The following is a 16298-nucleotide window of genomic DNA, read 5'->3' as shown; positions in this document are numbered from 1 at the left end:
GGGGCCAGGCGAGGCCGGGCCCCGCCCCTCCAGCCCGCTGCTCCTCGCCCCGCCTCCGCTCCGGTTTCCAGCTCGCGTCTGGATACTCAGCTCCGGGCTTCCTCTCGCCTGGGGCGTGTGTGGGAGCCGCTGAAGGGTTACCCCGAGACCCCACTCGGAGCCTGGAGACCTGCTTCTGCTAACAAGTCCTTCAGCCCCTCTGGGCCTTAGTTTGCACCCCTGTGAAATGGGGATAATGACACCTCCCTCAGCAGCCAGTGGAAACTCTGGAAGCGGCGTGGTGATCACGGTGCATGAAAGCACTACGTGAGGCCGTAATTAAGGTCCAGCCGTCGCATGCAATTATTGTTGCTGTCGTTACTGCTCGGTGTGGACTGGGTGACCCCGTCGGGAAGTCCCGCTCCCTCCTCCGCCCCACTGTGGAAACCTAGCGCCGCCCGCAGCTCGGGCACAGCTCCCGGCGCCATCTCGGGCGCGATCGAGATAAGAGAGGCCGCCTCCGCCCTGGCAGGATGGCTGTCCCGGCGCAGGAGAAGGGACAGGGACCCCTGTGAAGGCGAACCCTAGGGCTCGCGGGGGCGGCGGGGCAGGTGAGCGGGAGCCTCGGCGGACCCGCGCGAGGGGGCTGGCGCGCTGCCCGGGGGGCTTCGGGCCCGGCGGGTGAAGGCCCAGGGGGCGGGGCTCGGCGGCCATCTTGGCTGTGGGCGGAAGTTCCCTTCAGAGAAGTAAGGGGGGGATGTCGTTGCCGCCCCCAGCTGGGCGGCGCGATCCAAACTGGGAATAGGGGAGGGAAATGTGGGAGCGGGCGGCTGGGCCGGGGCCGGTGGCCCAGGCCACTGCCCGCCCGCGCGCACGGCGGGTGCGGCGCGGCCCTCGCGTCTCAGCCTCCCGCCACCTCCCGTAACCCCTGGCGCCCGCCCGCTACGCAGCTCGCGCCGATTCTCGAACGGCCCCACGGCGGGCGCGGCGCGGGGCTGCGGCGCCAGGGTCGGCCCCTGCGCAATTTGCGTAGCGGACTGCGCCCGCGCAGGCGCAGGAGGGGGCGGAACAGCGGGAGCCGGGGAGCCGGAGCCCCGGGTCCCGGCGACCGGAGCTGGCTCTCCAGAGGTGGCCTGAGGACCCGGCGGCGGCCTCCTCCCGCCCGCCGCGGCTGGAGAGCGGACGCGGTGGGGGGTGGGGTGGGGAGGGCGTCCGGAATCTCAAGGAGAGAAGGCAGAGGCGTCCCCCCATCCCGATTTACTGGAAGGGAACGAGTCGCCCCCATCCTGGGGAGGGGGAGAGCGCGGCGTTGGGGCGCCTACAGTGGCCCTGTCCTGAGCGAACAGGCACCGGCCGCCTCTCCCCCTCCTGCCGGGACCTTCACGAGCGACCAAAGCCGGGGACCCCTCTCCTTCTCCTGAGCCCTCACAGCCTGGTTCTGGGGGTGGCCCGGGAAGGAGACCCCCGTCTGCTTGGGAGAAGAGAGTCTGTCCTTCCACGCTTCTGAGTGAGGGGCCCGGGCCGAAGGGTCCCCCTGGTGAGGGGGCAAACCCTGGCCAGCCATCCCTCTGTCTCAGCACCCTGCAATACCCACTCACCCCCATCCCCGTATTTATTTCCTTGGCCCCTGGCCAGCCCCTCCATCTCTGTCTCTGGGATTCAGGCCTCCCTCCCGGCCATGGAGAGTAACCTGTCTGGCCTGGTGCCTGCTGCTGGGCTGGTGCCTGCGCTGCCGCCGGCCGTGACCCTGGGACTGACAGCGGCCTATACCACCCTGTATGCCCTGCTCTTCTTCTCCGTCTATGCCCAGCTCTGGCTGGTGCTCCTGTATGGGCACAAGCGTCTCAGCTATCAGACGGTGTTCTTGGCTCTCTGTCTGCTCTGGGCTGCCTTGCGTACGACTCTCTTTTCCTTCTACTTCCGAGATACCCCCCGAGCCAACCGTCTGGGGCCCCTGCCCTTTTGGCTTCTCTACTGCTGCCCTGTCTGCCTGCAGTTCTTCACCCTGACGCTTATGAACCTCTACTTTGCCCAGGTAACCATGGTAATGGGTGGGGGTAGGGTGTGGGGGGGTAAGCCCCAAGGGCTGCAAGGAGTGATGGACATCTCTGCTCTCAGGTGGTGTTCAAGGCCAAGGCGAAGCGTCGGCCAGAGATGAGCCGAGGCTTGTAAGTACTCAGGGAACTGGTGGGCTCTGCCTCCTGGCCAGGGGCAGGGAGCGGCCTGGTACCCATCCCTCCCTTGCGGGGCTGAGGCCAGGGCAGCCCAGGGAATGTGAGTGAGTGAGCTTGAAAAAATTAAAGCACCTGGCACAGATGGCTCAGCATTGCATTGCACGGTGAAGGGCAACAATGACAGAACAGCTGTGATAGCTGCGAGGGGCGAGGACCAAGGGTGGAAGAAGAGCAGGGGGTCCAGCTCATGGATGCTCCAAAGCCAAACTGCCTACACCTCTGGGTGACCTTGGGCAGTGATATACCCCTGTCGTCTGTATAACACTTTACAGTTTCAGAAGAGCTTTCTCACACATCTTTTATTTTGACAATGAACCCATGAGGTCATTCTTATCCCCTTTTGAGAGATGGAGAAACTGAGGCCCAGCAAGTGCGGTATGTTCAAGGTCACAGAGCTGGCAGGAAGCAGAGCCAGGGCTCAAACCCCGATTTCCGATTCCCTGTCCCCAGGCTGTCAGTTGCCTACTGATCTCTTTGGGCCTCAGTCTCCCCATCTGTAACACTGGAGGAGCAGGGTCTCCGGGGGGGTGGGAGGTTGGGTGGGCTGTGAGAGCCAAGGGCAGCCCCCGTCTGTCTGGAGCTGACCGTGCCGTGGGCTGCAGGCTGGCCGTCCGCGGGGCCTTCGTAGGGGCCTCGCTGCTCTTCCTGCTGGTGAATGTGCTGTGTGCTGTGCTGTCCCGCCGGCGCCGGGTGCAGCCCTGGGCCGTGCTGCTGGTGCGCGTCTTGGTGAGCGACTCCCTCTTCGTCATCTGCGCGCTCTCTCTGGCTGCCTGCCTCTGCCTCGTGGCCCGCCGGGCCCCCTCCACCAGCATCTACCTGGAGGCCAAGGTAGGGCCATAGGCTCTGATGCCCAGGGTCCTTCGGGGTCTGTGCCTCGCCATGTTTATTGAACAGTGTGGTCTTCGGGGTAGAGAGGAAGCTGGGCACCACCTCCCCTCAAGGGTCCTCTGTCCTCTGTGCCAGGGGACCAGCGTGTGCCAGGCAGCCGCAATGGGTGGTGCCATGGTCCTGCTCTATGCCAGCCGGGCCTGCTACAACTTGGCAGCCTTGGCCTTGGCCCCCCAGAGCCGGCTGGACACCTTCGACTACGACTGGTACAACGTCTCCGACCAGGTGGGCATTCCTTAGCAGCTGGCCCGGGCCTGCCACGGTGTCGCTTTGTGCACGATTGCAGACTGCCACCAGCCGCTGCCTTCCCACAGGCGGACCTGGTGAATGATCTGGGGAACAAAGGCTACCTGGTGTTCGGCCTCATCCTCTTTGTGTGGGAGCTGCTGCCCACCACCCTGCTGGTGGGCTTCTTCCGGGTGCACCGGCCTGCACAGGACCTGGTGAGGGCCCCCCCACCCCCGTCTCTGCGGGCCAGAGGAGAGCGGTGGCCACACAGTCCCGGGGGCGGGGGCTCGGGGGGGAGGCCAGTGGGAGCCAGGGGAGAGCACTGAGGGTGGCTTCCTCCCCCCAGAGCGCCAGCCGCATCCTCAACGGGCAGGTCTTTGGCTCCCGTTCCTACTTCTTTGACCGGGCTGGGCACTGTGAGGACGAGGGCTGCTCCTGGGAGCATGGCCGGGGCGAGAGCACCAGGTAGGCACCCCGGCTCCCCCACCCGCAGGAGCCTTGGGGACTTAAAGCCTGGTCCTGCCCCGCCGTGGCCCTTGTTTCCCCTCTGGTTTCCTATCGCTCACCCTGCCCCAAGATGCAGTTTGCCATGGTCTGGAGGATGCAAGCCCTCGGTCCTGGAGGTCTGGGTCACCGGGGCTCCCCCGGAGCTCCTCCCAGCATGCCCTGCCCTACTCCTCTCTCCCTCCCCCAGGTCCTGTGGCTCTGGCCTTGGTCACCGCCCTGGGACTGACCCTGTTTTTCTGCCTGCAGCATGTCAGGCAGCCTAGGCTCGGGCAGCTGGTACGGTGCCATCGGGCGCGAGCCGGGCTGGTGCGGGGGCAGCCAGACGCGGACCACTCCTCTGCTCTTCTCCCAGGTGCCGGGACCGGGCGGCCACCACCACTGTCTCTATTCCACCCCGCAGACGTGATCCCCCCACTCTCCCCCAGGAGGCTCAGACCCCAGTCCCCCTCCGCCCAGGCCCCTGGGCCAAGTTCGCCTGCCACTTCTTGCCCAGGGTCCCGGGGGCTGTGGGCGCCTTCGCCCCCGGCCGGCTCCTTGGCTGCTCCTATCGTAGTGAGCTTGTGCTGCCCCCCTTAGGTCGGGGGCCTGGCCCTGGCTGCCAGATGCCCACAGCACCCTGGCATGAGCTGCCGCCTCCACACCCACGCCAGAGCCGGCCACCTCTCCTGCACCTGCCACTTAATAAACAGTGTCTGTGTCCTATGTCTCTTTCTCTGTGTGTTGTCCCTGTGCAGCCAGAGGTGATAATTACCACCCCTTTTTTTTGGGGGGGTGGGTCCTCAGAATGAGGTAACCTCTCCAGGCCGCCTACTGGTAGGGGGTGGTCAGCCTTAAAGCCCCAGCCTGAAGGCTGAGGTCCAGAAGGAGGCAGAAGAGGGTCTTTGAAGACATGGGGCATGTAAAGAAGAGGGGTGAGAGCGGGGAGGGGCGGGGCTCCAGGCTGTCGGGCTTGGGGGTCAGCTCCAGCCCAGGCCCCTGGGCTGACCCCGGGGCCTGAGGGGAGGATCTAGAGCTAGGGAGACGGAAGTTGGAGCAGGAGGTGCGCCGACAGTGATTCCCCAGCGCGGGGTCCAACCCCCACGTCGGTCAACTCCAGATGGCCTCAGCGGGGTTCCCCCACCCCTTCGTTCCCTCAATCCCTGGCGGCCAAAGTGCTGAGCCCAGGGACCGGGCTGTCCCCAGGGACGGGGAGATGAGGGCCCATCCCAATCCGGGAATGGGCCTGGGAGATGCCCGGAGACCAGCGTGGCGCCTGTCCGGAGGGGTGGGTACACTGCTGCCCAGCCCGGGGCCGGCCCGCGGGGCAGCGCCAGGGCTGCAGCCGGGAACTCGAAGCCGGCGCCAGCGGCCACCCCTCTGCGACCCACCGCCCGCGGCCGGCTAGGATTGGAGCGCCCGGCGGGCTCAGGTACCGGGCGCCGGCGGCCAGGGCGCGGCACCCAGCAAGCCCGGCGCGGGAGGGGTTAAGCACGGGAGAAAGGGGCTTCGGCGGCAGGGGGGGGTCCCAGCCCGCCCGGCGGTCGCATGCTCCGCTCCGCCCCTGCCGCCGCCGCCGCCGCCGCCTCCGCGGCCCAGATGTACCCGGAGCCCGGGCTGCAGCCGCAGCCGCAGAGCGGCCGACAGTGAGTGCGGGGGGAGGCGCGGCAAGGACTCGGGGGCAGGGGCTCGCGGGGTCGGGCGGGGCGCCCCCTCCAGCGCGTGGGCGCCGCGGCGAGGGGTGCGGCAGCGCGTCCCGCCGCCCGTCACGCTCGGAGGCGTTGACTTGGAGACGCTGAGGAGGAGGTGGGAGCGAGCGGCGTGTGTGCCGTGTCTGGGCGGGCGCTGCGGGCTGGCTGTGTGCACGCGAGGGTGTGCACGCGTGTGCGGGGACCCCTGGGGTGCTCCGAGCGGTCCGCGCATCCATGGGGTTCCGGGCGTGCCGGTGAGTACACGGGGCGTGCAGGTGGAGGGCGTGCGTGCAGCCCGGGCAGCGGCGCGGGCGGGGGCCGCCTGGCGGAGCGGGGGCGCGCGGGCCCTGGTGCCCGCGTGGGGACGAGCGTGGAGGGCGCGTGTGCGGGAGGGGGCCGCCGCCCGCTCTCCCTGCGGGCCGCGGGGGCTGCCGCGTGGGTCCCGCTCCCGCCCGCTGCTTTCCCGCAACCCGGTGCCCTGCCCCCACCCCCCGCGGCTCCGCGCTGAGGCCGGGACCTGCCCCTGGGTTCCTCGAAAGCCTGGCGGGGCGCGGGGCGCGGGGCGCGGGGCGCGGGGAGCGGCCATCCGGGCGCGCCTGGGCGGGGAGCAGGAGCGAGGAGCCGGGAGGATGCTGCGGCCTCTGGAGAGCCGGGACCTGCCGTGCTGGTCTCAGCCCCGCGCGATCGGGCCTCCTCTCCCAAGGCGGGGATCTGCGGGTTGCTCACGCCCCCTCCAAACCTGCTGTGTTTTCTTGCTCGCCCCGACCCTCCCGCCCGAGGCTCAGGCTCTCTTTCCCCCTTCTACTAGTCTACTAGCCTCCCTTTCCCCTCCCGGCGTCCTCTTCTCTTACACCGTGGAGACCCTGGTCGGGGGCCGGGGGGTGGGCAGCGGGGCTAAGGGGAACATCGGGGGTGGGCGGTGGAAGGAGACGGCGGGTCTACGCAGGGAGTACCAGGTGTGCACCCTGGCACTTCGTGTCCTGCCGGAGGCATGTGAAGAGAAGCCCCTGGGTGCAGTGGGTGGGGGGGAGGGTGTGTGTGTGTGGGGAGGACCTTGGTGGGGGATAGAAGGGGAGGGTGTAGGGGCGTCAGGCCAGGCTGTTGATCCCAGCATCCCTGGTTCTGCCTGCAGTGACCACTGCTCCCCAGGAGCCCCCTGCCCGCGCCCCCCAGGCGGGCAGCGGGGTCGCCCGGGCCCCGGGCCCCGCCATGCGTGGCACCACGCTGCTGGCCTTGCTGGCCCTCGTCCTGCTGTACTTGGTGTCGGGGGCCCTGGTGTTCCAGGCCCTGGAGCAGCCCCACGAGCAGCAGGCCCAGAGGGCGCTGCGGGAGGTCCGCGAGAAGTTCCTGAGGGCCTACCCCTGTGTGCACGACCAGGCGCTGGGCGACTTCATCAAGGTGCGTGGGGGCTGCAGCCCCTTCGCGGGCCACCCCTGAGCTCCTGGAGCCAAGTGCATGTGGTTAGAGCCCTGGGCTAACAGCCCGGTGCCCCCGGGCAAGGGGCTGCCGGGGAGGGCTGGGGGCGGGCACTCCCATCCCAGCCTCGGAGCTTTCCGCGTGGTGGGCATGGGTCATGTTTCCTTAGGGTGCCTGCACAAGGGCTGAACCCCTGGAAGGTCTCTTTTAGTGTGTGATGGTGGATGAGTAGGGAAATGATGAATGACGAAATGAAGAAATGGCTGTAGCACTTGGGACATGTGACATTGTCACAGGTCTAACTCAGTGTTTTAGGGTTGCCACATAAAATCCAGGAAGGCCAGTTAGATTTGAATTTCAGATAAACAGCAAATACTTTTTTTCTGAAAAGTATGCCCCATACAATATTTTTACACTAGAGTGGCTCTTACACTTTTTTGGAGTCACAGATGCCTTAGAGAAGCCTAAGAACTCTGCACCCCACCACACACCCCAAGAAAAGTACAATTCAGATATGTACAGATGATCTCAGAAAGTTCCAGGACCCTCATGGGTACCAGGGGAAGCGCCCTGGACTCATGCTTACCCTCCTGAAGTGGGAGGGGCGAGGGCAAGGCAAGGATGGGGCGACATCAGCCTTCCCTGGGGCACTTCCCATCAGCCTTGATCCAGTGGCTAAAGAAAGTGCTGGACTCAGCCTTTTGGGGGTACAGCCAGGCAAGCACCTCTGTGACTTTCTCTGATTTCTGAGTCACTGTCAAGAAAATATTAAAATTTAGCTTTAATCAATTAAGGTTTATTAGTTTATTGTTGAGGCTCTTTCCCGGGCCAGGCTTGGCGGAGGGTGGGGCCAGCTGGCATGGAAGCCTCTGTGTTCCAGCCGATTCCCAGGTGGCAGGACCTGGGGCAGAGCTGAGGGTGGGGTGGGGCCAGGACAGGGAGCCTGACAGTGATTCTGATACTTTCAGTGTGCTGAGCCAGACCAAGGGCTGAGGGAGGAGGGAACCTGACCTATTTAATCTTCACAGTGGAATTGCTTTTTTTCTTGAATAAGAAAGAAGGAATGGAAGGGCAGGGCCCAGAAGGGGGGAGGGGCGGGCGGCAGCTGCTTTATTTCTCTTCCACAGTCAGTCCCTCCTACTGTGTGCTAGGGCGGTGCCCTACACGACCCGGGCTGCCCGGGGAGCAGGTGCGCACGCTGCCTGGGGGATCTCTCATCCAGGCGAGGGGACAGACCCACTGACAGGTCACCCTAGGATGCAGTGGGGAGGGAGCCTTTGCTGGGCCCTGGGCAGGGTGCTGGAGGCAAGGAGGGAGATGCCTGGGGTGGGGGTTGGGGCAGAGCTGGTTATTGAACTGAGCGGGGTGAGATGGGTAATTTAGAGTTCGTAACTGGGGGCAAGAGCCTCCCCGGCAGAGGACTGGCCGGTGCAAAGGCCTAGAACCCGGGGAGCTCAGGGTGTTTTTGCAGAACCCAGATTTAGCAGATGCCTAGTCATTTGAAGCAAAAATTAGAACAACATAGGATGACAAAGGATATTTTTTCCCCAAAATAGTGAATTTATTGGAAAAATTTTGCAAAATAAACATTAAATCATGTTTAATCGTATATTTCACTTCTTGGCTTTATTTAAAACTTATTGCTTCAGTAAATGGGATCCTCTCAAAAAATCTGGGGGTAAGGCTGTCATACTTTGGGGTCCCAGAGAGGAGTCCCAGTAGAGAAGCCTGGAAAAAAGGGGGTTGAGACCAGATTGAGGAAAAAACCCGGGGGGGAAGGGGGGTCTTGAATGCTCTCTTCTACAGCTAGCAGAGAGCCACAGAGAATTTGGAGCTGTCGCTTTAGGAAGATTAATTGGGAATGAGTCTTGCTAATGAGGACTGCAGTCAGGGAGAAAGGAGGTGATTTAGGATCCCATCCACACCCACTGTCTTGTATCTTGGTGCTGTGTTCCTAGGGGAAGAGTCCTGCACACGCACAAACACCCATTACATCCTGACCTGTCTGCTAGAGCCAGCATCCTCAAAACACAGACCTGCCCCCAAAGGATCTGCCCTCGAGGGGCAGACACTTGGTCATTTAATTCACTCATATGGCATGGAGTTTGTCTTGGACTTCAGCAGGACAGGGTGGAGGAGGGGACCATGAACCACCTAAAATTGGATGAAAATTTTGAGGGTATACATACCTTCCTGGAGAGAAGATCTTAACCTTTCCTTGGGTTTTCCAAGGCAAGGGGCTCAAACTCAGCTTCCAATAGAGACAACAGGGAATGGTGGGGTCTGTGAAAAGCTGGAACTCATTGAGCATGATCGCCACATGGCAACTTACTGATTCAACTGATGCTGTTGTAAGAGCTTTAACTTTGCAGCAACTCCATGAGATACTTCCTGTTATCCTCATCTCCACTTGTTAGGCACAGAGTGTTAACTTGTCCAACCCACCAACTTCCCCAGCCAGCGAGGTCATCAAGATTTGCACTCAGGCAGTCTGGTCCCAGAATCCTTGCTCCTGACCACTATAAAGCTGGAAATCTGTTGTGTGAAATTAGGGGGCAGATAATGTAAAGGTTTCTAAAGCATTGTGGGGGGCAAACAGACTTGCTGGCCACCCAATTTGCAACCTCTGTTCTAAGGGACTGTCTTCAGGAAGGCCAAAGGAAAGGGGAGAGCTGGGAGGGGTGGGAAGGGAAGCACCCTGGAGGCTGGAGGGGCGGGGGCTGGCCAGGACTTGGAGAGAGAACTGAGGTCCCTGCTTGCGTGCCTTGTCCTGCAGGAGGTGGCTGACGCCCTGGGAGGGGGTGCGGATCCAGAAACCAACTCCACCAGTAACAGCAGCCGCTCAGCCTGGGATCTGGGCAGCGCCTTTTTTTTCTCCGGCACCATTATCACCACCATCGGTGCGGGAGGGGCCGGGGCACGTGGAGGCAGGGGCACAGGGTGGGCGGGGCTTCCTCGTGGGGGAAGGTGCAACGGGAGGTAGAGGGTGCGAGGCGGCCCCTAGACGTCCGGCACGGCCCCTCTGCCCAGGCTATGGCAACGCGGCCCTGCGCACCGACGCGGGGCGCCTCTTCTGCATCTTTTACGCGCTTGTGGGGATCCCGCTGTTTGGGATCCTGCTGGCGGGGGTCGGGGACCGGCTGGGCTCCTCCCTGCGCCGCGGCATCGGCCACATCGAAGCCATCTTCCTGGTGAGCTGCTCCTCGCCGGGGCGCGCCCTCGTGTGGGGTCCCGGATGCCCTTTGTCCCCCGCACGTGAGCGCGCGGCCCGCCCGAGACCGCAGAGCTTGGCCCGCAGGCGCCGGGAGGGCGGGGTGGAGGAGGCTGTCGGGGTCTCTCCCATCCTGTCCACTGCCCTCCCCGGCAGAAGTGGCACGTGCCCCCGGAGCTGGTGCGGGTGCTGTCGGCGGTGCTGTTCCTGCTGGTCGGCTGCCTGCTCTTCGTGCTCACGCCCACGTTCGTGTTCTGCTACGTGGAAGGCTGGAGCAAGCTGGAGGCCATCTACTTCGTGGTGGTGACGCTCACCACCGTGGGCTTCGGCGACTACGTGGCCGGTGAGGCCGCCGTTCCTGCCCGCCACGGCGCCCTCCCCCGCTCGCTTCTCCTGCCCAGGGCCTCTCCCTCCAGATTCCACCTGGCGTCTGTGCACGCACATGTGATCGCTCCAACACCCACCTCCCCTGATGGAATGCACCCCCACATTCTTGCACGCATGCGACACTCCATGAACACTTGCACGCTCGCAGGCCTGCACCTCAGGAGTGCACACACGTGCATGGTCTTGAACATCTTCCTCTCCTGTACACTCACCTTCCCGACCCGGGAATTCGCGCAAACCCGCTGCCCCGGGGAGAGGGGCGGGCGGCCAGCCGCTCCCCGGCGCCATGCCTGTCCCACAGGCAATTTCTTTCCACCCTCCCCGGTGGCATCTCAGGCGCCGACCCCAATCACGACTCGCCAGCCTACCAGCCGTTGGTGTGGTTCTGGATCCTTCTCGGCCTGGCCTACTTCGCCTCGGTGCTCGCCACCATCGGGAACTGGCTGCGAGTCGTGTCCCGCCGCACTCGGGCGGAGGTAGGCGGCCCGGGGTCGGCGTTTTCGCGCCTGCGCGGTGAAAGTGCGGCGCCGTGGCCCAGACGCGCGTGGACTAGTCCGACTCCCTCCCAGAGAGTGGCCTCCTCCAGGGCAGGGCCCGGCTGAGTCCCTGAGCGTGCCGGGCCGGGGCGGGAAACAGAGGGGTAACTCGGCCAGCTTGGTGATGCTGCTACCTCTTCCCTAATGGACTGGGTACCCAGCTTTAGCAAATAAAAATGCAGGAAGCCCGGTTCAATGCGAATTTCGGATAAAGAAGGAATACTATTTTAATATAAGTATGTTTCCCATATTGCATGGGGCAAACACTAAACTTTCATTTGTTCTTTATCTGAAATTCTCATTGAACTGCGATTCCTATATTTTGCCACCCTACATGGAGCATCCAGCAAAAAAGTCAGATGGAGGCACGAAGGCCTCCAGGGTCGTGGGATCTGGCGCTGAAATAAAACCGAGGCTTTCTGGAAAGGCTCTTGGGGAAGGGGCTGCTTCGGTGCGGATGGGGGAGGGGAGAGGGCGCGGCCAGGCGAGGCCCCCCTCACCCCGCGCCCGCTGAGGGAAGAGGATCTGGGAACAGGGGGCGGTGCCTGCTTGGCTGAAGGGGAGGGCGAAAGGGGTGGAGAATGATGTCGAGGACCCCCGCGCCCCAGGCGCAGCCAGTCGCCTTTCCTCTCCGTGCAGATGGGCGGTCTCACGGCGCAAGCCGCCAGCTGGACCGGCACGGTGACGGCGCGGGTCACCCAGCGAGCCGGGCCCCCGGCACCGCCGGAGAAGGAGGAGAAGGAGAAGGAGGAGAAGGAGAAGGAGAAGGAGGAGAAGAAGGAGAAGGAGAGGCCGCTTCTGCCTCCGCCGCCGTCTTCAGCGCCGCCCGCCCGCCAGCCCCGACTCCCTACGCCCCCCCCAAAATCCGAGCCGCCCTCTCCGCCCACGGCCTCCGCCCTGGATTACCCCAGCGAGAATCTGGCCTTCATCGACGAGTCCTCCGACACGCAGAGCGAGCGGGGCTGCGCGCTACCCCGCGCCCCGCGTGGCCGCCGCCGCCCCAACCCCCCCAGGAAGCCCGCGCGCCCCCGGGGCCCCGGACGTCCCCGGGACAAAGGCGAGCCCCTGTAGGGGCAGGACCCCCGGGCTGGGCCTCTTGGAAGGACCTCGTTCCAGCTGTCTCCCTGGCATGCCCAGATTGTTTGACCAAAGACCCCTCGTCTCCACGGGACTGAAACCTGGGGAGGAGGCTGTGGTTGTCCGCCACCCCCCCACACATGACCCCTTCCCCCCATCCATCCATTTCCAGACCCCCAAGGTTTTCTGTCTTGCTGCCCTGGCCGGGCCTGCCCCTCACAGCGCCTCACAACTGTGCCTCAAAAGCCTGGATCAATAAACAAAACGGTGTGCCGCGGCGAGCGGGCGCGCTGCGGGGGCGCGAGTGGCGGTGGGCGTGCTTGCGTAGGGCCATCGCGGGGACACAGCCAAGGCTCCCGTGCCCCCCAGGCTGAGGTCCCCTGGGCACCCACGTCGGACGCAGCGCGGCCGCAGCCACCGGGCTCAGGTCGGTGCGTCTGCCCTAGGCTGCGCGGTGGGGTCCGACGTGGGAATCTGCCAGGACCGGCTGCGCCGTCCTCAGCCTCAGCCCTGGGTGGCGGTGGGGGGGAGGCCGTGGCCTCGCAGCGTGGAGGGCTGTAGCCTGTAGCTCCACGCGCGAGAGCCGCACCGCCGTTCCCGAGCGAGACCCCTCCCCTCCCCCTTCCCGGAGCGTGCGCTCCCCCTCGCCCCCCGCCTTTGGCGCCTGGGTCCGTTAGGGCGGGACCATGGAGGAGAAGGCGTCTCAAGTAAGAGCCTTCCCGGAGCCGCGGCCTCGTCGGGAATCTCCGCCGACACCCCCCGCACCCCTAGACTCGTCCGAGGGGCCTCCGCGGCCCGCGGTGTGACCTCTCACTCCGGGCCTGGCTCAGGACCCCCGCCCCCGGCCCCCCTCCCTGCTCCCCGCGCCCCTCGGCTCCCCTCATTGTCTGTGGCCCACAGGAGTCGGGCAAGTTCTCAGAGCGCCGCGGCTCAGGCGAGTCGGGACGGTCGAGCGACATCCGGCACCTGTGGTCCACGGCCACGCTGTCCCTGCCGCAGCTGGACGAGCTGCTGCCCGCGGTCCCCGAGGGCTCGGACCCGGAGGACGACGGCGCCAGCAGCCCCGCGGCCCTGAGGGCCGACCGCGACGCGCGCCCCGCCTGGGACGAGCCGGATGAGGGCGGGGACCCGGCTCCCAGCGGCGAGGACGACCTCGGGCGGGAAGCGGCGGACGAGCACGAGGTGGGGCTGGAGGTGCTCCGCGGCGGCGCCCTCGCAGGCAACTTAGAGGAGGGGGACGGCGCCCCCCAGACCGAGGCAGGTCAGTGTGGCTTTGCGAGGCCGCGGGCGCCCGCGGGGTAGGGGGGACTGGCCGGGGCCTCAGTTCCCAGTGCTGGAAAATGGGGGGAGGCTGGTTCGATCCAGGTTTCTAGGGTCCCCGAGGATGGGCGCCCGAGCAAAAAAATCTCCCGAACTTTCAATCCACCAGGCATTCTCGGTGCGCCCCCTACCGGGCAGGCGGGGTATGAGGTCCTGGGGAGGCGGCTCGCGGCGCCGGGGAGAGGACCCGCAGCAAAACGCCCCAAGGCAGTGCTTTGGGACAGGCGCTTTTAATGGAGTCACCGCGCCAGCTGAGAGTAGGGAGGCAAATCCCTGTCCGCGGGTGGGGATCCATTCAGTCTTTGGTTACAATTTCCGAGCAGCAGCATGTGCTTGGCCACTGGTCGCAGCGGGACTTGCCTCCTCTCCTTAACTCCAAAGGTTTATCAGGGAATTGGAACCGATAAGAGTGTTAACAACTGCCATTTATTGAGCACTTGCTATGTGCCAGGCACAGGGCTGCCTATGCTTGATGACCTTTAAGCTTCAGGACCTCGATAAGGAGCCACTTTTATTACCCCATTTTACAGAAAAAGAACTTGGGGGATCAGAAAGGCTCCACCACTGGACCTAAGTGTCCTAGTGGGGCAGTTAGAACTGGACCCCAGTGGGTTGTACACTAAAGCCCAGATTGTTTCCCACTAAGGTAGACCCTGGTAGTGGTCTTTGAAGGCCACTCACCCCCCCCCCCAACCCATGCCTACCCACACAACTCTTCTGCTCCAGGGCAGACCAGGGGGCCTGTGAATAACAATGCCCTCTTTTCTCTTCTCCCAGAGTCAGCGTTCAGCCTCTCGAAGCACTTACCACATCGAGCCTACTGGGCAGAGCAGCAGAACAGGGTTGGAGGGTCCCGGGGAGACTGGGAGTTTTATTGGGGGGGGGGGATGGGCAAGTTGGGGGTTGGCATATGGGAGAGGCAGGCAGTCTGGTTGGGGGGCCTGGAGGTTGGAGGGAGCAGGCGGGGCATTCTCAGCTCTGGGCAGAGCTAGAGTCCCCTGGACACCCGTGCTCCTCCCTGCCTCTCCAGTTGCCACTGCCCCTGGTGGAACTCATGGAGAAAGAAGTTCTGGAAATCCTTACCAGGGCCCTCCACAGTGAGTTTGCCCCACCCCCACCCCCAGCTTCCACAAGAGATCTTGGGGGGCTTTGCAGGGCCTGGGTCCATGGGGTGGGTTTTTAAGAATGTGTATGCCTTGTCAGATCCCCTTACCCCACAGATACTCCTGGGGCCCCATACAAAAGTAAAAGTTGATAGTAATTTTTTAAAAATCCATGAAACTGCACTACACGAACAGTGAGCCCTAAGTTAAACTATGGACTATAGTTAATAGTACAATAATAAAAGTGCTCTCATCTGTTGTAACAACTATAGCACACCAATGCAAGATGTTAATAATCCTGTCGTTTACGCATGATTGTTCAGTAAACCCACAACTTCTCTAATACATTTTTTTTCTTGGGAAAAAAAAAAGTTAAGGGAGCCTGTGCAAGGAAACTGTGGGGGAGAACATAGGGTGACCATCAGCGACCTGGGCTCTAGCCTAAGTGCAGCCCTGCTCTAGCTAATGTGGCTTCTCTGAGGCTGTTACTTCATCTGCCCAGTGGGGGTGACAGCCTCTGGACAGCGAACAGTGGATTATTTGGGTAAATTTCTTTTGGTTTGCCCTGCTCATGACACGAAGGTCAGGGGCTAGAAATGGTCAGTGGCTTAGAGTGGATGATCCAGGAGTGTTCGCGAAGCTTCCAGCTACTACTGCCCTACTCCAGGCCTGCAATACCTTCTCTAGCGTGGTCCTCATCCATCCGCCACCTTAACACTCTCCTTTTACCCCTCCCCACCTCAGCTTTTTGGAGCACAGGGCTAAGCCTTGTCCATTCAAAACAAACAAAACTGAGAATGGCCCAGCACCTTGGAATGGAAAGTTCCCCGAGCTCCCAGCTCTCTGGCCATCCCCAATCACCCCGCGGTTCTTCAATCACCTTCGCAGCACCCGCTGCCGTCCAGGCCATCCCACTGCTCGATGCCCTGAGCAGAGCTCTGCCCTCCTCCTAGGCTACCGCTCCGGGATCGGCTGGGACCACTTGCTGACCAAGCAGCTGCAGCGACACGTCGAGGAGCTCAAGAAGCGCCGGAACAAGAGGCTGAATGTCTTACTGAACTGAGAGCACCGCCACCGGCTCGAGCGCTCCGACTCCAGCCCGGGTCCCTGCCCCGTCCCCAGACCCAAGCCCGACCCCGTCCGCGTGGAATCTGAACCCTCGAGAAATAAAAGTCTTTGCATGGTCCGCGAGTCAGTGCGTGGTTGCCCGCTGGAGACGGACGCCGTGGCTCCGCCCTTCTCCGTGACCTTCACTCGGTCACCGCAGTGACCTTGAGCCTTCTCGGTCCAAGCCCTATCGGCCCCGCCTTCCAGGGACTCGAAATCCAGGGCTTCGGCGTGTTTTAGCTCCGCTTTTCCTGCCCCGGCTTCGGCAGCTCGGCGGGAATATTGGGTCTGGGGTCCAGGTTCCCCGATCGGGTTGCCTTGGGGGGAGGGAAAAGGAAAAGGGGCAGCGCCTTCTCTCCTGCCGGGCCCCGCCCCTTGTGCATATGCAGATGAGCCAACGACTCCGCTCTTCCCGCCCTCTCGTTTACATATGTATAGCGTTTCCTTTCCCAGCAGCTGCGGCCACTAAGCGACCTGGCCCGCTCGTCGCGCGCCCGGCGCGCCCGGTCCCCTCGGTTTCGTAACAGCGCTCCGCACCCCGCCCGTTCCCATTCCCTGCGCACCTTCGCGTCGCCGCTGGCCCCGCCCCCCCCGACTGCGGCGTTCGCCCGCGCGCCGCTGGGGCGCAGCGGCGGCTG

General features: G+C 63.7%; 3 protein-coding genes across 5 annotated transcripts; all 3 read left to right on the top strand.

The window, feature by feature from the left end:
• Positions 1 to 62: 62 nt before the first annotated feature.
• On the top strand, positions 63 to 4538 carry GPR137 (G protein-coupled receptor 137). Of its 3 annotated transcripts, none has more exons than XM_071217964.1 (8): positions 63 to 590; positions 1643 to 2014; positions 2098 to 2147; positions 2816 to 3041; positions 3177 to 3326; positions 3416 to 3544; positions 3676 to 3794; positions 4083 to 4538. In XM_071217964.1, exons 2-8 carry the CDS (start codon positions 1658 to 1660, stop codon positions 4240 to 4242), a joined length of 1191 nt encoding a protein of 396 aa, XP_071074065.1. In that variant the 5' UTR covers positions 63 to 590; positions 1643 to 1657; the 3' UTR covers positions 4243 to 4538. The 3 variants fall into 3 exon arrangements, with proteins under 3 accessions (XP_071074065.1, XP_058161225.1, XP_058161224.1); XM_058305242.2 differs by having other exon boundaries at positions 1615 to 2014; XM_058305241.2 differs by having other exon boundaries at positions 63 to 323; positions 4083 to 4391.
• A 1085-nt stretch (positions 4539 to 5623) lies between these two features.
• Positions 5624 to 12551, top strand: KCNK4 (potassium two pore domain channel subfamily K member 4). Its single transcript, XM_023585032.2, has 7 exons — positions 5624 to 5757; positions 6636 to 6901; positions 9696 to 9819; positions 9950 to 10110; positions 10287 to 10473; positions 10854 to 10993; positions 11693 to 12551. Exons 2-7 carry the CDS (start codon positions 6713 to 6715, stop codon positions 12122 to 12124), a joined length of 1233 nt encoding a protein of 410 aa, XP_023440800.2. The 5' UTR covers positions 5624 to 5757; positions 6636 to 6712; the 3' UTR covers positions 12125 to 12551.
• Positions 12552 to 12565: 14 nt separating this feature from the next.
• Positions 12566 to 15737, top strand: CATSPERZ (catsper channel auxiliary subunit zeta). The gene is made up of 5 exons (XM_058305240.2): positions 12566 to 12837; positions 13031 to 13391; positions 14228 to 14292; positions 14481 to 14547; positions 15507 to 15737. The coding sequence occupies exons 1-5, from the start codon at positions 12817 to 12819 to the stop codon at positions 15614 to 15616; spliced, it is 624 nt and encodes a 207-aa protein (XP_058161223.1). The 5' UTR covers positions 12566 to 12816; the 3' UTR covers positions 15617 to 15737.
• The last annotated feature ends 561 nt before the right edge of the window (positions 15738 to 16298 follow it).

The sequence above is a fragment of the Dasypus novemcinctus genome, chromosome 10, assembly GCF_030445035.2.
Source record: "Dasypus novemcinctus isolate mDasNov1 chromosome 10, mDasNov1.1.hap2, whole genome shotgun sequence".
NCBI lineage: Eukaryota > Metazoa > Chordata > Mammalia > Cingulata > Dasypodidae > Dasypus > Dasypus novemcinctus.
The sequence above is the reverse complement of the archived record's forward strand: the minus strand, read 5'-3'. Positions and strand labels throughout refer to the sequence as shown.